Raw genomic sequence first — 21025 nt, 5'->3', positions numbered from 1 at the left:
GCTATCTATCGTTTTTATAATATTATGAAAGGCGAAATTCTACTGTTACGGATGGTGCACATAAATATTAATGTATAGGAACATTAAAAGGAATTCAGACAAAAGAGAGTAGGGTGGCTGGAACTGTTAGCAGTAGCAACCTAAAGGGGGAATTTGAGCTAGTTCTTAGAGTTGCGCGAGATTGTACTAGACCAGGTCCTTAAGTTCTACCCTCATAAAAAGGAACATAAAAGTTGGATGATGGTAAGTTGGCAAGAGACTAAGTTTGAGATACAGTGTCTTGAGAATGTAGATGCTATGAAAATGGGTATATTACAGCACTGATTCAGTGCTCATACTTTTAGTTCAGTGAAGACTCTGACATTAATAATCTAAAGATGGGAAGATAAATGGCATAGGAAAAGACATTTATCTGTTACGACTATCACTTCTAAACTTTTATAATTATTTGGCTTATTTGAATCAAAGATGAATAGATACTTCCTGATGACTTTATACTTTCGGTACAGGGAGTATTTTTGTTTTCCTCATCTGCCACGTCAGGCATGCCCTAGCCTGGTAAAAACCTCTAATACAGCTTTTTATTCTTTAATTCAGCAAATGTTACTGAGCATTTCCTGCATATAAGGCATTGTGCTGGATGCTGGGTATATAGAGTTGTGAACAAGACATAAAATGGCTGCCCCTATTATACTAGGATTCTCCAAAGAAATAGAACTGATGGATCATATATACAGGCATACCTCAGAGTTATTTTGGGTTCAGTTCCAGAATACCACAATAAAGCAAAGTCACATGAATTTTTTGGTTTCCCAGTGCATTAAAAATTATGTTTACACTATACTGTAGTCTATTAGGTGTGCAATAGCATTATGTCCAAAAACATTGTACCTACCTTAATTTAAAAATACTTTATTGCCAAAAAGTGCTAACCATCATCTGTGCTTTCAGCGAGTGGTAACTTTTTGCAATAATAACATCAAAAATAAAGATCACAGATCATCACCATAACAAATATAATAATAACAAAAATATAAAAATAATGAAAATGTGACAGACACAAAGTGAGCATATACTGTTGGAAAAATGGTGCCGATGGATTTGTTCAAGGCAGGGTTGCCACAGTTTGTAAAAAACGTGATACCTGCAAAGAGCAATAAAACGAGATATATTTATAGGTAGACAGAAAGAGATTTATTATGAGGGATTTGCTCACACGATTATGGATGCTAAGAAGTCCCATGACCTGGAAGCAAACTAAATGCCCATCGACAGACGAATGGATAAAGAAGATGTGGTACATATATACAATGGAATATTACTCAGCCACAAAAAGCAACGAAATTGGGTCATTTGTAGAGACGTGGATGGATCTAGAGACTGTCATACAGAGTGAAGTAAGTCAGAAAGAGAAAAACAAATATCGTGTATTAACACATATATGTGGAACCTAGAAAAATGGTACAGATGAACCGCTTTGCAGGGCAGAAATAGAGACACAGATGTAGAGAACAAACATGTGGACACCAAGGGGGTAAAGTGGCTGGGGGAGTGGTGGTTGTGGGATGAATTGGGAGATTTTGATTGACGTATATACACTAATATGTATAAAATAGATAACTGATAAGAACCTGCTGTATAAAAAATAAAGTTCAAAAAAAAAAAAGAAGTCCCATGACTTGTGGTCTCTAAGCTGGAAGCCCAGGAAAACCAGCAGTGTAGTTCTGGATCAAGCCTAAAGGCCTGAGACCAGGGGAGCCAATGATTTACGTCCCAGTTTGAGTCCTAAGGTCTGAAAACCAGAAGCACGGATGTCCTAGAGCAGAAGATGGAAGATGAATGTTGCAGCTCTAGCAGAAAGGGAAATTTCTCTTCCTCTGCCTTTTTATTCTGTTCAGGTACCCCACTTTAGGGAGGGTGATTTTCTTTACTTAGCCTGTCATTCAGATGCTAATCTCTTCTGGAGATACTTTCACATACTGTTTTATGTTTTATCAGCTATTTCAGAATCCCTTAGCCCAGTCGGGTTGATGCATAAAATTAACTGTCACCAATCAAGTCAGAGGGGGAAGACCTATGTTAAACAAATGTTCTTTTTTTTGTTGTTATTGTTACAGTCATAGGGATGGGCATATTTAAGTCCTTTAATCTGAACTGAGTATTTACGATAATTACACTGATTTACTGTTCTTGGAAGTCCTTGGGTCTCATAGCAATACCTAAAATATTTCATTTCAGTCATTTTATTTCTTTTCTAAGGTATTTCCATTTTCATCGAGATTTATTAGAGAAAAGAAACCTCTAGCTCCACATCTTCAGCTATAACTCTTCTAATTGGTTCTCATGTCATTGTCACTCCTTCCCCTACTCCCCAGTTTCCATATTGCATACCGATACCAAGGCCAGCTCTTAATACTTAATTATATTATGTCCCAGCCATACTCTACTGATAATTCCTCAGTTATCTATAGAATTTAAAGCACATTAGCCTGGTATTCAAGAGTCTATAATATAGCCCCAAACTATCAGTCACTTTGATTCGCCCCTTTATGCGAGCCCATGGTCTATTCTTGCCTCTGCCTAGCACATTTTTTTTTTTTGGCTGTGTTGGGTCTTCGTTGCTGCACATGGGGTTTCTCTAGTTGCGGCGAGCGGGGGCTACTCTTCGTTGTGGTGCACGGGCTTCAGTAGTTGTGATTCGCGGGCTCTAGAGCACAGGCTCAGTAGTTGTGGCACACAGGCTTAGCTGCTCTGCGGCATGTGGGATCTTCCTGGACCAGGGCTTGAACCCGTGTCCCCTGCATTGGCGGGTGGATTCTTAACCACTGCACCACCAGGGAAGCCCTTAGCACATCTTTTTTCTACCTTACATATCAAAATATTATCCCTCCTTCAGGATCTGACTGGTAACAGACCATTTTCACTAGGTTTCTTTCTTTGGACAGATGTAGTTCCCACTGATCGTTTGCTTTTTCTGAATTCTGTTAGCATTTTTTGGTCAGCCCCGTTGACTTGTGCATGTATTATCTTAGGCTTGTGCTTTTTATCTGTTTCTTAATTTTTTAACTAGAATTAGTTTGGATATGGGTTTAGAGGAAGGAAATAAGATCAGAGAGATGGACCTTGCCTTCTCTTAGCATCTTCTTCAGACCTTACGGTACCTTTTTTATGCTCTCAGTAAGAAATGATGGTTTTCTAAGTTGCGAGCTCATTCCTTGGCCTACTTCCTTGATTGGTCAGGCAACACTAAGTCTAAAGACATTGATTTGAAACAAACAAATAGTAAACGAGACCCTGCCCCCCCTTTTTTTTAACTTTCATCCATTCAATTACTTGATTCTTCTGCATCTTTTGAAACTATTAGGAAGAATAAGGTCCAAATCAAACCAGTTTGTTTTTAATTTCATAAGTATCTGAGTTACCTACAGTGTGCACATTACTTTACCATAGTGTACTTAGTAGCAACACATTGCTGCTTACGTTGAAAAATGTCTAAAGATAAGACCTGAGTTTCTGGTTGAAGGCACCTAGAAAGTGGAGAATAGGAGTGAGGTTTTCATGTTTGTGGGTTTCAGATTGTCTGCAAACTTAAATGATCTCAGAGAATCAGCTTAGTGCTTGCTCATTACCCAGGTTCTATGAAGACATAAGACAAACAGTAAGTTTTATCTTACAGGTGTAGAGAGAGAAATGCCAAAGTAACAGTACCTGAATATTTGTATTGTCAAGGGGTTAGATCTTGGATATAAGCAGTAGTCAGTGGCTATAGGAATTCTGTGAAACGGGAGACCAATGTGGGATAGGCTACTTAAGGAAGATTTCTTTGGCAGCTGGGTATTAGGATGTTGCAATTGAAAATGGAGAGTTAGCAGCTTGCAGAATAAAAGTGGAAAACGTGGAGGTGAAGGTAGAAACTGAGTAAGTAGGATTTGGATAAGCAGAAGGCTGTTCCTGGCTCCTAATCTGTGTGTAATAATGTCGGGATGGGTTACACAGGTGGAAAGCACAGATGGGGAGGGTGTGAGGTGTTAGGTTTAGAGAAATAAGTTATATATTCCTTGAGATCAAAAAAGGAAGAATTAAAGAAACACCTGTCACTTAGGTTTAAGGAGTTATAATACCAATTTCTAAGCATACCAGTTTCTAAGTGGAAAGACCTAATTATTTTAGAAGTGCTGTAGTTGCACCATGGAGGAAAATGCCTTTGAATCATTTATGTTTTAGTTGTTTTTTTATGGATTGTCTTCTTGATACTGAGAATAGGGGCTATGTCTTAAACTCATACACTTAAGCAATAAGGAGAAAAATGCCTAATAACTTGTTTGGTTTTTTTTAAGTGTGTTTCCGAATTCATCTAATTCCCCCTTGTTTCTAATTATTATGAGAGTATTCTGTTAAAGGCTTACTTTACATATGACTTCCCACAAAGTGCTTTATGAAATTGTGTGATTGCATGAAGATGTGAAGTATGAATTAGTGCCTTTGACATTTCAAGTTTGTAGTTTGGGTTGGATGGTTGTAAAATTCACTTTATTGTAATTTTGTTAGGGAGCCATTGGTACAAATTTGTTGATGTAGACATGAGATGTAGTCTTATGAGAGTTGATTTGTGCTTTCTCTTTTGCCTTTGATTTTTAGTGACTTCCCATCACTGCCTTAGCTCTTTCTGGATTTGGTGTTTTTGTATAGAATCATTTATTTTTCTTTAAAACCTAGATAAATTAGATTTTTATATTAAAAATTTGCCATAATTCTTAGTATTGGATGTTTATAATGGCAAGGACTGGCTTTGAAGTTTCTGACAGCTTCCTAGCACAGATTTGCCTCTGCCATTAAGTAAAGAAAGAAGAAAAAACAGAAGGAAAACAAAACAGAGGAATCAGGAAAGGAGAAATAACCTATTCACTTTGTTCATCACTTATCCTTTTTTTTTAATATTTATTTATTTATTTGGCTGTGTCGGGTCTTACTCGTGGCACGTGGGATCTTTCATTGTGGCGAGCGGGCTCTTCATTTCTGCTCACGGGCTTCTGTCTCTTTGTGGTGCAAGGGCTCAGTAGTGTGGCACATGGGCTCAGTAGTTGTGGCACGCGCAGGCTTAGTTGCCCCGTGGCATGTGGGATCTTAGTTCCCCGACCAGGGATCAAACCCGTGTCCCCTGCATTGGAAGGCAGATTCTTAAACCCACCACTGTGAGCTTTTCTTTCAAGTGTTGATAAATGTTGGAATGTATGTGAAGGGTGTTGAATTCCTATATGGAAAATAAAGGATTGAAAAGGGATAATTGCAGCAGCTTTGAACATAGTTTTAGATGCAATAAGGACAGATCAACTCTGCCATTAGCAGATTGGTACATCTGTTGCTTTTCTTAGGCTAGTGGGCACAGTCTCTATAAGGTTAAGCAGAAACTTTCCCCATCAGGCTACCTTTTTCTGCAAAGACATGTGAAAATGAATTCCTTTGTGTGTTCGATGGTAGTTATTCGTGTATCATGTGTGCGAAGTAGTAGTCCTCGGGAACAGCTGAAGCAAAAGCGTAGGAAGGAATGTGAGCTTTTTAAGCCTAGTCACCTTAAGATCTTTTACATTAAGATTCTAGGGAGCGTATTCATTGGATCTGAATATGAGACCATGCTTAAGTAGCTGGTTTTGCATTTTCTAGAAAAATACAGTTATTAAGATACTAAATCCCCATTCTCTAGTTTCAGTCTTAATTTTCTTTTATAACAAAATAACATATTAGAGCAAAATTTTAAAAAAGAAATAGCACTAAAAACACTAAACAGGGGACTTCCTTGGTGGCGCAGTGGTTAAGGATCCGCCTGCCAATGAAGGCGACATGGGTTCGATCCCTGCTCCAGGAAGATCCCACGTGCTGCGGAGCAACTAAGCCCGTGTGCCACAACTACTGAGCCTGTGCTCTAGAGCCCGTGAGCCGCAACTACTGAAGCCCGTGCGCCTAGAGCCCGTGCTCCGCAACAAGAGCAGCCACCACAACGAGAAGCCCGCACACCACAACGAAGTGTAGCCCCCGCTCGCTGCAACTAGAGAAAGCCCACGTGCAGCAGTGAAGACCCAACGCAGCCAAAAATAAATAAATAAATAAAATTATAAAACAAACCAAAACACTGAACAGTTTTCCACTAAACTGATACTCATTAATGCCTTTGACACAGATTTTTTTAAGCCTTTTTTCCGTTATGAATATTTTTAAAACACATAAACTTCTCAAATGGTAAATCCAGGTATCATTTTTTATTAAAGTTAACAAAGAAATCACTCCAGTCTAGGTTTAAAATAACTTCCTGTTTTGTTGTTTTTTTTTTTTTTAACATTTTAAATAATGGCAAAATGCCTTTTTTTTTTCTTTTTTTGGGGGGTGGGGGGCTGTGCCACACGGCATAAAAGATCTTAGTTCCCTGACCAGCGATCGAACCCGTGCCCCCTGCAGTGGAAGCACGGAGTCCCAACCAACCACTGGACCTCCAGGGATGTCCCCCAAGCAAAATTCATAATCTAGATAAGTTTGAAATAAAAATGGTAGTGCTTATTTTCAGGAAATTACCCTTACCAGACTTACAGGCATATAGAAACTTGAAATCATTTATTGCAGTGATTTCCAGTTCTTGTAGTCTCTGAAATTAGCAGTTGATATTCCTAGAGTTATTGGGGACAAATTGTATATCACAGTAATACAGCAACGGATAATTAAAGCATGATTCTTCCAGTAAAAAGCAAATGTCATCTTTGTGGTAATATGATTGTTTTCTGTGATCAGGAACTAAACAAAAATGTGACTCCTTATTAATACAACTTGGTAGGAAATGGAACATGAGTTATAGTAAAAGGGATCTTTGCTTTCTGAAACATTTTGGAATGACTAGTAGAATCTCCTTCATTTCTTCAGTTAAAAAGTAAGACCAGGTGAGGTTAAGAAACTTGCCCATGGTCTCAGGAATCAGTGGTGGATGGATATAGAATTCAGCTGCCCTGGTTAAGAGGAATGTTAAGGCTGCCACACAAGTACTGACTTAATTGGACAATGGGTTGCTTGACAGGAAAAAAATCTCTTTACCTTGTGTTGGGCAATGTAGTCAGTCAGTGAGTTCATCAGCTGAATAGTGGAAAACTTAACCCTAAATAAAACCTAACCAGAGAGGAAAAACTATCTTATTCAAATTTTTTTAAAACTTGGTGATGTTAAGTGGTAATCAGCTTTTTATAATGCCCTCCCTTTTCCCCCTTTCATTTTATTAGGTGGTATGGTCAGGAAAAAGACTACAATGTGCTAGTCATGGATCTTCTTGGACCCAGCCTTGAAGACCTCTTCAATTTCTGTTCAAGAAGGTTCACAATGAAAACTGTACTTATGTTAGCTGACCAGGTATGTGACACTTTTATGAGAATAAAAACTAAGAAATACTACTGTTTACAACTACTTAACTATAATTTAAATGTGTGTAAACCAGAGTATTATAGTCCTGTGTGTCACGTTTAACGTTTGGATCAGCAAAAAAAGATCCATAGTAAGGTATAGTCATTCAAGTGTATTACTCTAATATGACTTGTAGATAGATGTTTTCTCATGGGTATAGGACAAAAACGGATTATACTAGTTTATTACTCACCTGTAGACTAGGAGTTTTCAAGCTGCTCCCATCAGATAGAGTGTATTTGTTTTAGTGTTGAATATAGCAGGTTTCCTTATAAGATTTTGTTTGAAGAAAGGATTTGGAGTGTATGTGTGTATATAAATATAGATAAATATGTATATATTGAAATTTTGTTTAAATTAAGCAAATTGAATGCTATGTATTACGTGTTGAATCCTTATGAAAGGTGTATTTTTGAGGAAAATAAGGTACTGAAGTAATTTAAGAAATAATTTTTGACCAGGTAGATGCTCTTGAAGTAAAGGATTCTCGGCCATTGGTAATAGTTAAACAAAACCAGGGAAATTTTTATGTCATGAATTAGATTTATTCATTGGCTGGAGATTAGATGAAATTGTTTTAAAGCCAAAGATTAGATTTTTTTGAACTAAAGGAAATAAAAAAGAAAATTAGTTTTAAAGAATTTTAAGATGGGGAATAATAGGGTCAGAAACAGGCCTTGAGGAAACAGATAATATGGTCAACGATAATAGGTAAATGTCAAGGAATTTATGATTAAAACCTCTTAATATGACATGTGAATGAATCTTAATAAAAGAGTTTGTATTCTGTAGGCTCAGTAACACATAGGCATTCATACAGTGAACATTTATTCAGGGCCTGCCATTGTACTTAACATGGGATGTACAAAGAAGAATAAGAACTAGTCTCTTCCCATTAGGAGCATAGAGTTTAGTGGAGAAAAATGGAAGGGTTCTGTCATAGAAGTCTATATATTGGATACACTAGTAACATCAGAGAAAGAATGTAATTTAGGAAAGGGGGTTGCAGGAAAGCATTTGTTTAAGAAGGAAACAGCTGAGTCTTGCTCTGTAGATGACAGGCAACACTTGAAGTAGTCTGCAGTTTGTGCTATTAATTTGTCTTTTGCCCCACCTTTCCCCTGTGAGTTAATACTCATAGTTTAATTATGGGTATTACTTAGCTAGGACAAATATGTACATAAGTGAGCCAGCGGTTTTGTTTTACTTCTTTAATATATGAGTTGCTGCTGTACCTAAAGATGCTATTTGAACATTGTATACATCTACTTCCTTGAGAGTATGAATAGTTTAAGCCAGAGATTACAATTTGGCTTCAAAAGACATTTGCCAAGGTAGAGGAGTAAGATTTAGAATCTGTATATCCATGGTGATAAAAGCTCTAGAGAAAATGAGGCCAAGTAAAAAATAGAATCCTGACATATACTACTAGAAGAGCAAGAACATATGGTTAGAAAGATAATGTTGGCAGCCTTTGCACATGGAAAACACTTTCAAATACAACTTGTAAGTATTTTACAGAAAAGTTAGACATAGTTGATAATTTGGAAATTAAAACTATTATAGAAGAGATGCCAGAGAGAGTTAAAAGACAAATTTTTCAAAATTTAAATCTATTTACATAACAAATGACTGATAAAAGATTGTCTGTTGTATGCAAAGAATTCTTAAAAATTGGCAAGAAAAGAACAAGTCAAAAGAATACTGGACGAGTATAGATTGACAGTTCATAGAATAGTACTAAATCCAAAAGGTCGGTAAAAATGAGCAGGTTTCCAAACTGTTAGGGAAATAAGCGAGGTCAGTACCTGTCAAATTGGCAAAATTTAGAAAGAACTGAAATAACTTTGCTAGTGGGAAAAAGAACACTACTGCTGAAAAAAATGAGTTGTTATAGGCTATTTTGAAGGGCAGTCTGATGGCACCTATCAAAATGAAAAAAATACGTACCTTTCAGCCCAGCAACTCTGCTGTAATAGTATGGGATTTATAACCCATAGAAATAAAAGCACTAGTAGGTAAGGATATATTTAAGTATTATTAATAGCATTATTGTTTATGGTGGGAGAATATTGGAAATAATGGGAATACCGTGAGTTAGGGGATAATTGGGGAGTACTTCCATCTGTGCCGTAGAATATTTATAGCCATTAAAAAGAATGCTAAGGGCTTCCCTGGTGGCGCAGTGGTTGGGAGTCTGCCTGCCAATGCAGGGGACACGGGTTCGAGCCCTGGTCTGGGAGGATGCCACGTGCCGTGGAGCAACTGAGCCCGTGAGCCACAATTACTGAGCCTGCGCATCTGGAGCCTGTGCTCCGCAACAAGAGAGGCCGCGATAGTGAGAGGCCCGCGCATCGCGATGAAGAGTGGCCCCCACTTGCTGCAACTAAAGAAAGCCCTCGCACAGAAACAAAGACTCAGCACAGCCATAAATAAATAAATTAATTAATTAATTAATTTAAAAAAAAAAAGAATGCTAAGACCATACCACTTGACGAGGCAGAATTTCCAAGAAATTAAGAAAAGCTTGTTAGAATGGCATGTTTATTATTCAGTTTTGGAATATGATCATAGAAGTATGGAGAAAAATCATAGGAGAGTCCAAAAAGCATGCAAGAAAGGAAACCCAGCGTGTGTATGTCCCCATTTGTATAAAAAGTTACATGCTTACATTGTATGGTACCAACTTCCAGGAATGTTTGAGTTATAATTAGTTAAAAACAAGTGAACAAGAATGAAGTGAGTGGACTGCTTCTATTTCAATTTAAAGCAGTAACAACAACTTATAACTACAATGTCAATTGGTCAGCACCCCTTACTCCCAAGCACATGTGAGTTTATGTGTGTACGTATATAAGAGCATGGAAATAGATCTGGGCAGTAGCAGGCTGTTTTTATATAGGTACGTCAGGGGGCATAGGATTGGCTTTTACTTTATATAATTTATTACAACAACTGAAACAATTCTAAATGTATTACTTTCGTAATTTAAAAATAAAACCATTTTTTGCTATCAGGTCATGTTTTGCTACTACCATGTTTATAATCATTAATATTGAAAGAATAAGCCTAAAGAACACTTCTGGTTTGTGCTTATATATCCATCAGTCTAGAGGTAAATGCAGTGCCTGGTTGCCCTTTCTTTTTAATTTTGACTAGCACTGTCTTTGTGAACTCTAAATAAAGTTAATAAAGTATACCTGTGATCTTGAAAAATAATTGACATATTGAAGTAATTCAGAAATAATGTTTTCTTTTGTCACTTAATACAAATCACTTAATTTTCTCTCCTCCTCCCCTTTTTTCCAGATGATCAGTAGAATTGAATATGTGCATACAAAGAATTTTATACACAGAGACATTAAACCAGATAACTTCTTAATGGGTATTGGGCGTCACTGTAATAAGGTTAGTCACATGTTCTTTGCATGAAGGAACAAAGAGTAAAAAACTTCAAGAATTGCTTTGGTGAACTTTCAGTCTTTAAATTAAGAGTCATAGTAAGTTGAATTTGCTATTGATAATTGCTTTAAAAGATTGTACTAGAAGGATAATCTATTAACTTAATAACTTGAAATAAATTCTCTCCAACTTACCCAACCAAGGTTAGTTATTTATATGGAAATATAAAATTCCAAGGGCTTTATAGTGAAATGTAATCATCTATATTATTTAACTATTGAACAGTTGTATCTATTTTTCATTCATTCGAATAGCTAGCAAACAAAAAACAAACAAAACCCCATGTACTTTTCTTCCTGAATGCTAAAAATCAGATTTTAACCTTTGTCTCTGAAGTGTGGGTTTTTGTAATATATGTGCTTGTGCCAGCGTGGGAACCACTGACCCATCTGTCACCATGGCGTTAACATTTGCTGACTAAGCATGGTTGATAATGAGAATTCTTCAGTCCTTGGATTTGTGTATTCAAAAGGATAACTTTTGGGCCTGCTTCAAAAGTAGTTGACAGTTTCTTATTTGGGTGCCAAGTTGGGTGGGGTCTCCACCCCTCTTCTCTCCTTTTCAAAGGAAAGTGTAGACAAGTGAAATGAACATATACATACAATGAAATTAGTGTTCATTGGGGGCTGCAGAATGGTTGAACTTATGGGGTGATTGGGTTTTAGCTAGTGACGCATGATTGCAGTTAAAAACTAATTGTGTTGAATTTTTTCTGCAATGATTAGTTTTACTGAGTGAATTGCTTTTATTTATTAATTCAATGTTGAGCTCGGGCAGACAGGCAGCATTGGCAATGCACTAAGCATGTTATGATCTGATGATCTCATAGAAATTCTCAACTTCAGGACAACTTGGGGGTTTTTTGTTTTTTGTGTTTTTTGTTTTGTTTTGTTTTTGGAAGGAACATTCCCATTTGTTTTATTAAACCATTAGGGAATGTTTGGTGTTTTTAGGTCTAGCTATAAATGTTTACCTTTGTTTGCCTGTATGAATGCCAACTTGGAGCCATTACCATTAGAACTGGTGTTATTTGTTAATGCGTGAGACATTAATGTTGGTCTGACCAAGTTTTAGGAATTTAAATTTTTTTGTTGAAAGCTGAGCTTTAAATAATAGAAGGTGTTTAAATCTACATACAACCTTTCTTGCCATTCCCAACTGCATCTTTTTTTTTTTTTTTAAATGTTATGTGGCTTCTCTCTTTGAAGCATCCAGGTTCTTAATTGTTACTATAAAACCTGGTAATTTAATTGAAAAATTACTAGTCTTAATTTTGGGGGGCAATTTTGTCAGTATGACCCTAATCTTTTGACCATTTCCCAGCCCTTTTCTTGCCATTTTCTTCCTGCTAAAGACCCATTATCCTCATGAGATCCATGTTCTGCATGTTGACATTGCAGTACATGGTTTTTGTCTTAAATTTAATGATGGCCTAGATAATACCTCTTTGCTTTTTTCCCCCCTTTAAAATAGTTTATTAATCACATAGTTGTGTTAGGAAATCCAAATTGACCAGTGATACGTAAACCTTTTTAGAATCTTGTATCCTCTTTTAGAGATATTAAAAAGAATATTGTGAAGCTTCTTTGCTGTTAAACAGATTCAGAGAGACCCTAGGGTTAGAAGTGCAGTGTTTTACCTAAGATTCAAATTCTAAATGTTGTTCTTGAACATTTTAGATTAGTGTTTTGTTTATGTAGTTGGTTTTTAGTGTTTTCTGTATTGTAGTTTGAAATATGCCAGTTGTATGAGACTGGATTCTTTGGTCAGCTTGTTCCAGTAGTTTTCTATTTGTGGGTAAAGAGTTGGTGGGGTGGGGGGCGCTTTTGAGGTTGATTTTTAAAGTCAAATTTCTTATTTGGAAAATTGTTCTGAATTTGATATTTAGGAGTAGTCACTCCAATCGTAGTGAATTTGCTCATCTCTTCCAGTAATCAGCCCTGCATGCTTACGAAAATAAATTTTAAGGTGACTAAATGCCTTCTACCTCTTCCTTACTGAAGATTTTTTTCCCCTGTACAATCTTTTTTAGGGGAAGGGCAGATTGTGGTACCAAAGATTGCAGATCCAAATTCCCCCCTTTTTTATTAATAAATTAAAGAGCCAAATGTCACCATTGCTATCCCTGTTTCAGGCAGTGACACAATATAGTGGCATTAAAAACCTGAGTATTTTCCAGAATTCAAATGTTCTTAAGCATGTGATTCTTATTTGGAAAACTGAGAAGCTACAGTGCTTGATGGAAGAAGGATGGCATTTGGCTACCCTGTTCTTTCTCTAATGCCTCGGTGTTGCCTGTCTGCGCCGGCCATTGTTGCAATGTAAGCAATACTGTTTGATGCACTGCCACCCTCTATTGTCTGTTTAGTGTTTAGAATCTCCAGTGGGGAAGAGGAAAAGAAGCATGACTGTTAGTACTTCTCAGGACCCATCTTTCTCAGGATTAAACCAGGTCTGAAACTGTCTCCTATTCCAACCTCAATCCCAAATTCATGTGCTTTTCTTTCTTATTGTTTTATTTTGATTATTTTTGTTTTGTTTTAATTCTGGAGAATGTAGATCTTGCTCAAGCACCTCTTACGTTGGCATTATTCAGACATACTTGGCAAACATATAACATTACTAAGATGTTTCTTTGTGGCTTTTGCTTAAAGTTTGTAAAATTTAGAGAAAACCTAAATGAAAACAGGATTATGTTTAGATCTCTAACATGCACATGAGGAAATGTGTTGGTCTACCATTGAAATTCTTTACCTAATGGTAAACTTGAGATAGACTGTTCAATTTTTAAAAATAATTTGGAGTTGCATTACTGCTGAATGATGATATTCTGCATCAACTCTCTTCCCCTTCCCTAGCGTACTTTAGGTAAGTGTAGATCAGATTTCAGATCTAGTTTTTCTAGAATTGATTACCTCAATATAAGAATTCTCTCTGCTTCAAACAAGTGGCATAAAATGCTTAAAGAGCATTATATGCTCTGGGACTAGAATATACTGTATTCTAACAACATAACGGTAACTGAAGCACTTATCAATTACCATCAGTGACACATAAGTAAGATTAAACAGATGCATAACCTGATGATTTAGTGTTTAGCAGGCTAAACACTCCAATAACTTTCCAAATATTTTTTAAATGTAAGCAGAACTCTTCATATTTACTTTTGTAGAAGTTAGATAGCTTTATTACTGTATGAATTTTCAGATAAACAAGGGAAAATAATTTTTAAAAATCACACCATTTAGGTACTTAATCTTTGAAGCTCCTGAATGAACGAATCTTTATCAATTTAGTATACACTGAGAAGTAAGTATTGACATAAGTAATCAGAAAAGGAAAAAAGTTGCATTTGATATGTGAGCATACTTTGTAGTTCCGTTATTAAACCACAAGTATCATCTGGGTAATCATTTAATCCTTTTCCATACTGCCCAGCATTATTTCAGGAACTATGTTCTCCCACTGTTAAAAAGGTTTCAGGAATTCAATTTTATTTTTATTCACAAAGAAATACCAACTATGGTAACTAGGTCTTGGTTGGGCAGAGAGGGGGGATGGTGGGTAATTAGGTACGTTGTAAGGCAGCTTTACTGCCCTATTTTTACTTACTCATATACATTCACACATTTTACTTATATTTTATAACATAATTATTTAATAATAGGTTTTCTGGGTTATAAGGAAAAGTAATCTTGTGAATTTTCTGAAGGGCAGGAAAATGTGACTCCTGGTTAGGAGAAAAACTGTTGTAATACCAAAAACTAAAATTGGCAGTAGCGTTTCTGAAGAAAATGCACGTCTGCTGAATGGAGTTATCCCAGCATACCCAACATTAACTCATTTCCACATTCCTTTGAAAAATATGCTGCATTCTTTAAAACAGCCACAAATTTTACTTAGAACATGTAATTAAAATCCACAGAAAGCAGCTTGACAACCGAAGAGTTTAAACGTCTCTTTGCATATGCAGACCTATAAAAACACATTATTTTATGACTTTGAATACTGACTTTTCCTTGTTTGGTTTTACCTTTACATATCTGCGGCTGTTGGGTTGTATCCTTGGTATGACATGGTTTCATGTAAATATTTCCCATTATATATGTTTTTACTCGTTTTAAATTCAGTGCATAGAGAGCGACTAAAGAAGCATGATAGGTACCAGAAGGTAATGAACTATCAAGAGATTTAAAATTTTTTAATTTTAAGTAGTTTTCAGTTGTTTGCTCTTAAAATGGGATACCTTTGTTTATCAGTGACATTACTTTTCCTGACTCATTTTCAGTTTTTATAGGAGAAAATTAAAAATTTTTTTGCTTTGATATTGAAGATTGAGATACTTAAGAAGATAGTGTTTGTCCATTTTTGTTTTCTTAATAAGTTAGGTTTTTGTCCTTTAGAATTGTAGAAGGAAAGAACTTTAGTGAACACTGAGTTTTTATAAAGCAGTCTTTTAGTTGTGAGAAAGTGGTTATTGAGTTGCAAATGGAGCTGTTGAATCTAGACATGAATGTAACTATCAGACATAACCATGTCAGAGTTGTTCCTGTTTTCGCCTCCATTTGGAGTACTAAAGGAAGCAATCTCAGAAAATAATCCTTAGAAGAAAGTTTATGTCCTTATCACTTTTTATTCATAACCCACATAATTCTTTGGGAGAGTTTTTAAATGCCATGAAGCTGGATGTCCTTTTATGTTTGTTTTTCCTTTGTTTTCTTTTCAGTGTGAATCTGTAGAACTTAAGTCATAATTTTTGTTTTGCTTAACATAAGTATATTTTGCTCATTTTAATATTTGAGTACTGAGCCAATTTTCATATCGAAAGAAACTTAAAGAGTATGAGCTTTATTTCTCTTAGTGTTTTATAACATTAACTTTCCTGTCCCTATTTTATAATAACTCAGTTGTTCAAGAAGTGAGTTTAATCATACTAAAGAGCTTTCATTATCCAGTTACATTTTACTGAAAATTTAATCTTCATTCTTTGTAGTAGTAGACCAGGTGAAAATAAGTGTTTCATTGTCAACATGGTTACAGAAGCTCAAACCTCAGTCTTTCCCATCCAGTGTATAACTAAGGCTAGGTTGTAGTGCCTGCCTGAAATAGGCATTTTTCAACCTCCTAAAAGAAGCACTTGGTCATATCTTTTTCACTTAAATCAGTAACTTGCTTTAGTTATTTTTTGACACAAACCCCAACAGGCTAGTTGGTCATGTTTCCCAGTACATCACAGACTGTAAACTGCAGAAGGAACCTAATGTCAGCCTAATGGGAAGAAAAACTACAAAATTTAGGTGTAACTAGAAAAGAATAGTGTAGGGCTACATAGTATAAGAGCACATAGACCTGCTTTGCTTGATAAACTTTGTAGACATAACTTTTGATAAGTGATTTTATGATAAAGGCTAAATAAAATTTTAAGTTAAGATTATTTTGATTTAGAAGGTAGGTAAATATGAACATACTTTGGGTTTTTCCCCCCAAAATACTTCGGTTTTTTTTCTTCGTATAAAAGTTTTAATCATGGAGAGTAAACCTGAATTAATTTTAAAAATTAGCTACATTATAAATGAGTATCTTACGCCCTGTGTACCATATAAATGAAACAGCACTAAACATTATTTTGTTCTAAAATACTACTTGGTTTCTGGTTAGCTCATTTAAACTGCTGATTGTAAGCCACCTTTATTTAAATAAATAAATACTTAAGTGCTTTTTAAGACTTTAGATCAACTTGTTATATTTTCCAGAAGCTTAAGCTGCTCACATGCATAAATGTCAGTTGGAAATAAAATGAAATGCATGCTTGTTTTAAAATGCTTATTTATTATAAATAAAAATCTTGGTTTTGTTGTCAATATACAACTTTCAGAGTTGTCTTATTTTAGATAATGAGCGTTCTGTTGGCATACTAAAGAGTGGCCTTTGTAGAATGGAAGAGTTCCAGATAGCTTATGTCTAGTTTTTTAAAACCCCATGCTTGTTACCAGTGTAACAGGATGTCAGGCTTCATTATGGCATACAGCACACTTGTCAGCAACTCTGCTATTGAGCATGTATACATTTCTCCACTATGTTAGAGGTTCCAAAGACAGGCTCCTGAATGTGTAATGAACTGGGCCTATGAACTTGTTCAGCTGACAGGGATCAACCACTTGACTTAACTGTATTTTTTTAACTTGATTTATTGATGAGGACTAATAAAAGCTTATTGGAGTGTTAAGTTTGTTCATTATCTGTTCTGTTTATGATGCTTTATTTTAATATAATTGAACAAAATAGAATAGATGCCATTTAATGAGTAAGAAGCAGTTTAACTGAACAAGATTGGAAACCTAATGTCTCTTTATTTTCTTTTAAAGTTATTCCTTATTGATTTTGGTTTGGCCAAAAAGTACAGAGACAACAGGACAAGGCAACACATACCATATAGAGAAGATAAAAATCTCACTGGCACTGCTCGATATGCTAGCATCAATGCACATCTTGGTATTGAACAGAGGTGAGTTTGAAAATTGAATGTGTTTATCAAATCCATAGCAAAAGCCATTGATGGGTTTTTTAAATATTTTAATTAGTTTCTTACAATATCTAAAGATGTTTCTTGGCTGAAGATTTGAAAGACACTTATTAATCCTTTTACCTGCTGCTTTGGACAGTGCAGAGAAGCCGATTAAATGAGGCCTTTTTGTTTTCTTTGTTGAAGCTTGTCTTTTGAGGAGAAAATATTGCATGATGGAAATTAGAAGCATAAATCCAACTTTATGTTTCTTTTTGCAGCTAAAGACAATACTTTTTTTCTTAATACTGATCTTGGGCTTTTTATATGTTAGTGATGCAAGTTGAGTTTAGGGGAAGAATGTATTGGTTATTTTTACAAGGAGAATGTTATCTGATTCCTAATAAACCAAAATGTGGTTGGTGGACCATCCCCTGTTCTACTCTTCCACCCCTACATAAATGAATAGGATTTAGTTTAAACATTGTCCTAATTTCTGTGGTCTTTCTATTTTCTGACTTGAATTCTAGTTTTTCATCTACTTTCATCTTTTGTCAATCATTTTTCTTTTTGCTCCTTAAAATAAGCGTAGATATGATATGCTTCCAGGTTAGGGAACTTCATGAGAATGAGTTGTTAAGCTTAGGGAATAGCCATGAATATCTGAGTACCCTTGGTTAAACTATAGTTTCACATCTTCTGTAGGCCATTACCAGTCCTTAAATACATGTATCTGTCTGAATATGTGTGTAAGTGTGTATATATATGTATGTATGTGTATATATTCATATAGATGTTTAATTAGCTTTAAGTTGTTCATTTTTTCAGCGTTATCCCTAAATAATCTTTGTGAGCTTCTGCAAAACTTATGTCCTGCTAGATGGTTCTTCCATCTTCATTAACCTCATTTAGAAAGTTATTTAGCTAAATTCCTTTTGCTCTTTAAAAGTTAAGTTGCAGGATCGTGTTGGATTTTATAATTTTGGATTCTGTGAGGAAATTTTGTTTAGAAGTAACCCATTAGGAACTTTTTTTAAAAATTACCTTAACTAACTTCTTGCACAAGATACCAAATTAGTTTCTCTCCTTGCTTGGAAACATTTTTTCTTGTGTACCTGGCTTTCTTTCACATGTTCTTCACAATAATTCCAGCCTTTAAATTTACATTTTCTTTTCTAGTCGCCGAGATGACATGGAATCATTAGGATATGTTTTGATGTATTTTAATAGAACCAGCCTGCCATGGCAAGGACTAAAGGTAAACCAGACTCATATCACCAGCTTTTTGTTTTAAGAATACAAATACACATTGGAGATGATCTTTAAGGTCCCTTTCAAGTATGAGGTTTTCTGAGAGTGAATGACTTTATTTTTACCTTTTATTGGTAAAATAAAATCTGATCGTTTCTGTAATAATTAGGTTAATAGACTCTCACAGTCACACTTGAGGAACAGTTTCCTTTGGGACAATTAGCAGATACCCATTGGTAACCAGTAGCTTTACCTGGAAGGAACTTGACATGGGCTAAGAGAGGTGGAGACTTTCTCATTTTGATGTGTTGCCATTATGTTGAAAATGTGTACTTTTATGTACGGTAGAACTAGTTTATCCAGTAATACTAGCTATATTATTTAATTGTCCTAGCATTTTACTTGTTTCCATTAATTAGGAGTTTTACCATTACTTTTGTATTTGTATGGTAATGATAAATTACTGTGTCCAAGAACTTAATGGCTGTTTAGATGCTTTATTGGTCCTTGAAAGGTAAATGGTCCCTATATTTATTGAGCATCTATGAGCTTGACAAATTGCTCAATGTGTGGGTAGCTTTATCCAATGTGAATATTTTTACACTGGAAAAATAACACCAGTTATTAATGTCACTAAATGATGGGCAGGCACATGAGTTTGGTATTGATCTGCTTATTTTGCCCTTGTTGAATATGGGTTCAGAAATCTCATTTCAAATTTGACTCCACCTGTTTTTACTTAAATCATATTCCTGTTAAACTCACCCTTTACTAATAACTAAAAACGTTCTTGAAGCAGAAAGTCATGTGAAAAGTTAACAGTTGAGGAAAAGGAGATTACATGTATTATACTTTGATTTCTTTTTTATTCTAGGTTATGATTTCTCTTGACTCTCAAGTTTCCTTTTATGTGTAGTATGTTAAACTAGCAAGATTCTTCTCATAATATTGAGTATATCTGTGTGGTTTGATTCTTATTTTCCACAGGCTGCAACAAAGAAGCAAAAGTATGAAAAAATTAGTGAAAAGAAGATGTCCACACCTGTTGAAGTTTTATGTAAGGTAAGTGTACATGATGATTTTTTTTTTTAATATAAATGATCCAGGAACAAAAAGGAACATTTTCTTTTCCAGCCTCAGAACTTAAGCATCCTATTGAGTAGCTATTTACTGTTTTAAATTTACTTTGGTTGATTCTTGGTATCTTTATGAATGACTTGAGAACTTCCCTAGTGGCGCAGTGGTTAAGAATCCACCTGCCAGTGCAGGGGACACGGGTTCGATCCCTCGTCTGGGAAGATCCCATGTGCTGCAGAGCAACTAAGCCCGCATGCCACAACTGCTGAGCCCACACGCCACAACTGCTGAAGCCCATGCGCTCTAGGGCCTGTGTGCCGCAACTACTGGAGTCCATGTGCCACAAGTACTGAGCCCACACGCTGCAACTACTGAAGCCCGTGCACCCCAACAAGAGACGCCACCTCAAGGAGAATCCCACGCACCACAACGAAGAGTGGCCCCCGCTCACCGCAATGAGAGAAAAGCCGGCGCACAGCAACGAAGACCCAACACAGCCAAAAAAATTTAAAAAGGAATGACCTGAACATATGAGTCATTTTAAAATAATTGTTTTATGTTTCTGGTTTAGGCCCTATGATCTGTTTTAAATTGGAGGAAAAATAAGAAGGAGGTAAACTTTTCTAATAGAACCTCAATTCCAAACCTCAAAACGAATTTATGAGAAAATTAAGTTAAGAAATATTCCCCTTATTCTTAAACTGGTGCCAGAGAAGAAAGGATATCCACAATTGGCACATCAAGGAACTAGGGAAACAAAGGCAAGCAGATTAGAACAATCCAGAAATAGGAAGTGTCCAACAGTATGGGTGGCAGTTTGAATCTGGCTCATTTCTCTGAAATCTCAGACTTTGAAGAGAGGCGCGTGAGTTGAGAGTGGAAAGATACTTGTGTCATGATGTCTCTTCCATAGAAAGAAGACCACATGGTCATCTTTGTGACAGTTGCATACCTGAAATAATTAGAAAACAATATATAATTACATATTTGGGTGGTAGAAGGGAGAAATCAGCATGAGTTGAAATAGTACTTTGGAAGGGAGTAAATGGTGATGTCTTTATGAGTCTCCCCATCCACAAATTTGCTTTCTCTTTTTCTGCATATCTACAGAAACAGAGGGGATGGGTTGGGAAATTATGATCTTTTCTGAGACTCTTTGGGGATTTGTTTTAAATTATGAAATACATTTTAGGTTAATGAATAAAATATTCATATGTTATAGTTTACCCAAATAACTTTAAAGTCTTATACTTCAGGAAGCAAAACATCATATTTTCCATACAGTACTTACTTACAAAG

The 21025-nt window shown here is 35.7% G+C and overlaps 1 protein-coding gene across 11 annotated transcripts in view; it reads left to right on the top strand.

Moving 5' to 3' along the window:
* CSNK1A1 (casein kinase 1 alpha 1) overlaps window positions 1-21025 on the top strand; it is a 51322-nt gene that overhangs the window by 15448 nt on the left and 14849 nt on the right. For 7 of the 11 annotated variants that reach the window (XR_005019229.1, XR_005019230.1, XM_036846190.1 and 4 more), the window contains exons 3-8: window positions 7257-7383; window positions 10744-10842; window positions 13265-13348; window positions 17262-17401; window positions 18578-18656; window positions 19637-19711. Coding sequence is in view for 8 of the 11 variants with exons in the window: in XM_036846190.1 (XP_036702085.1) it covers window positions 7257-7383; window positions 10744-10842; window positions 13265-13348; window positions 17262-17401; window positions 18578-18656; window positions 19637-19711 (604 nt within the window). In the remaining 3 variants the exon portion in view is untranslated. The remainder of the gene's footprint in view (window positions 1-7256; window positions 7384-10743; window positions 10843-13264; window positions 13349-17261; window positions 17402-18577; window positions 18657-19636; window positions 19712-21025) is intronic. The other 4 variants (XR_005019231.1, XM_036846195.1, XM_036846197.1 and 1 more) reach the window with 1 other exon arrangement.

Source organism: Balaenoptera musculus, chromosome 3, assembly GCF_009873245.2.
Source record: "Balaenoptera musculus isolate JJ_BM4_2016_0621 chromosome 3, mBalMus1.pri.v3, whole genome shotgun sequence".
Lineage (NCBI taxonomy): Eukaryota > Metazoa > Chordata > Mammalia > Artiodactyla > Balaenopteridae > Balaenoptera > Balaenoptera musculus.
The sequence above is the reverse complement of the archived record's forward strand: the minus strand, read 5'-3'. Positions and strand labels throughout refer to the sequence as shown.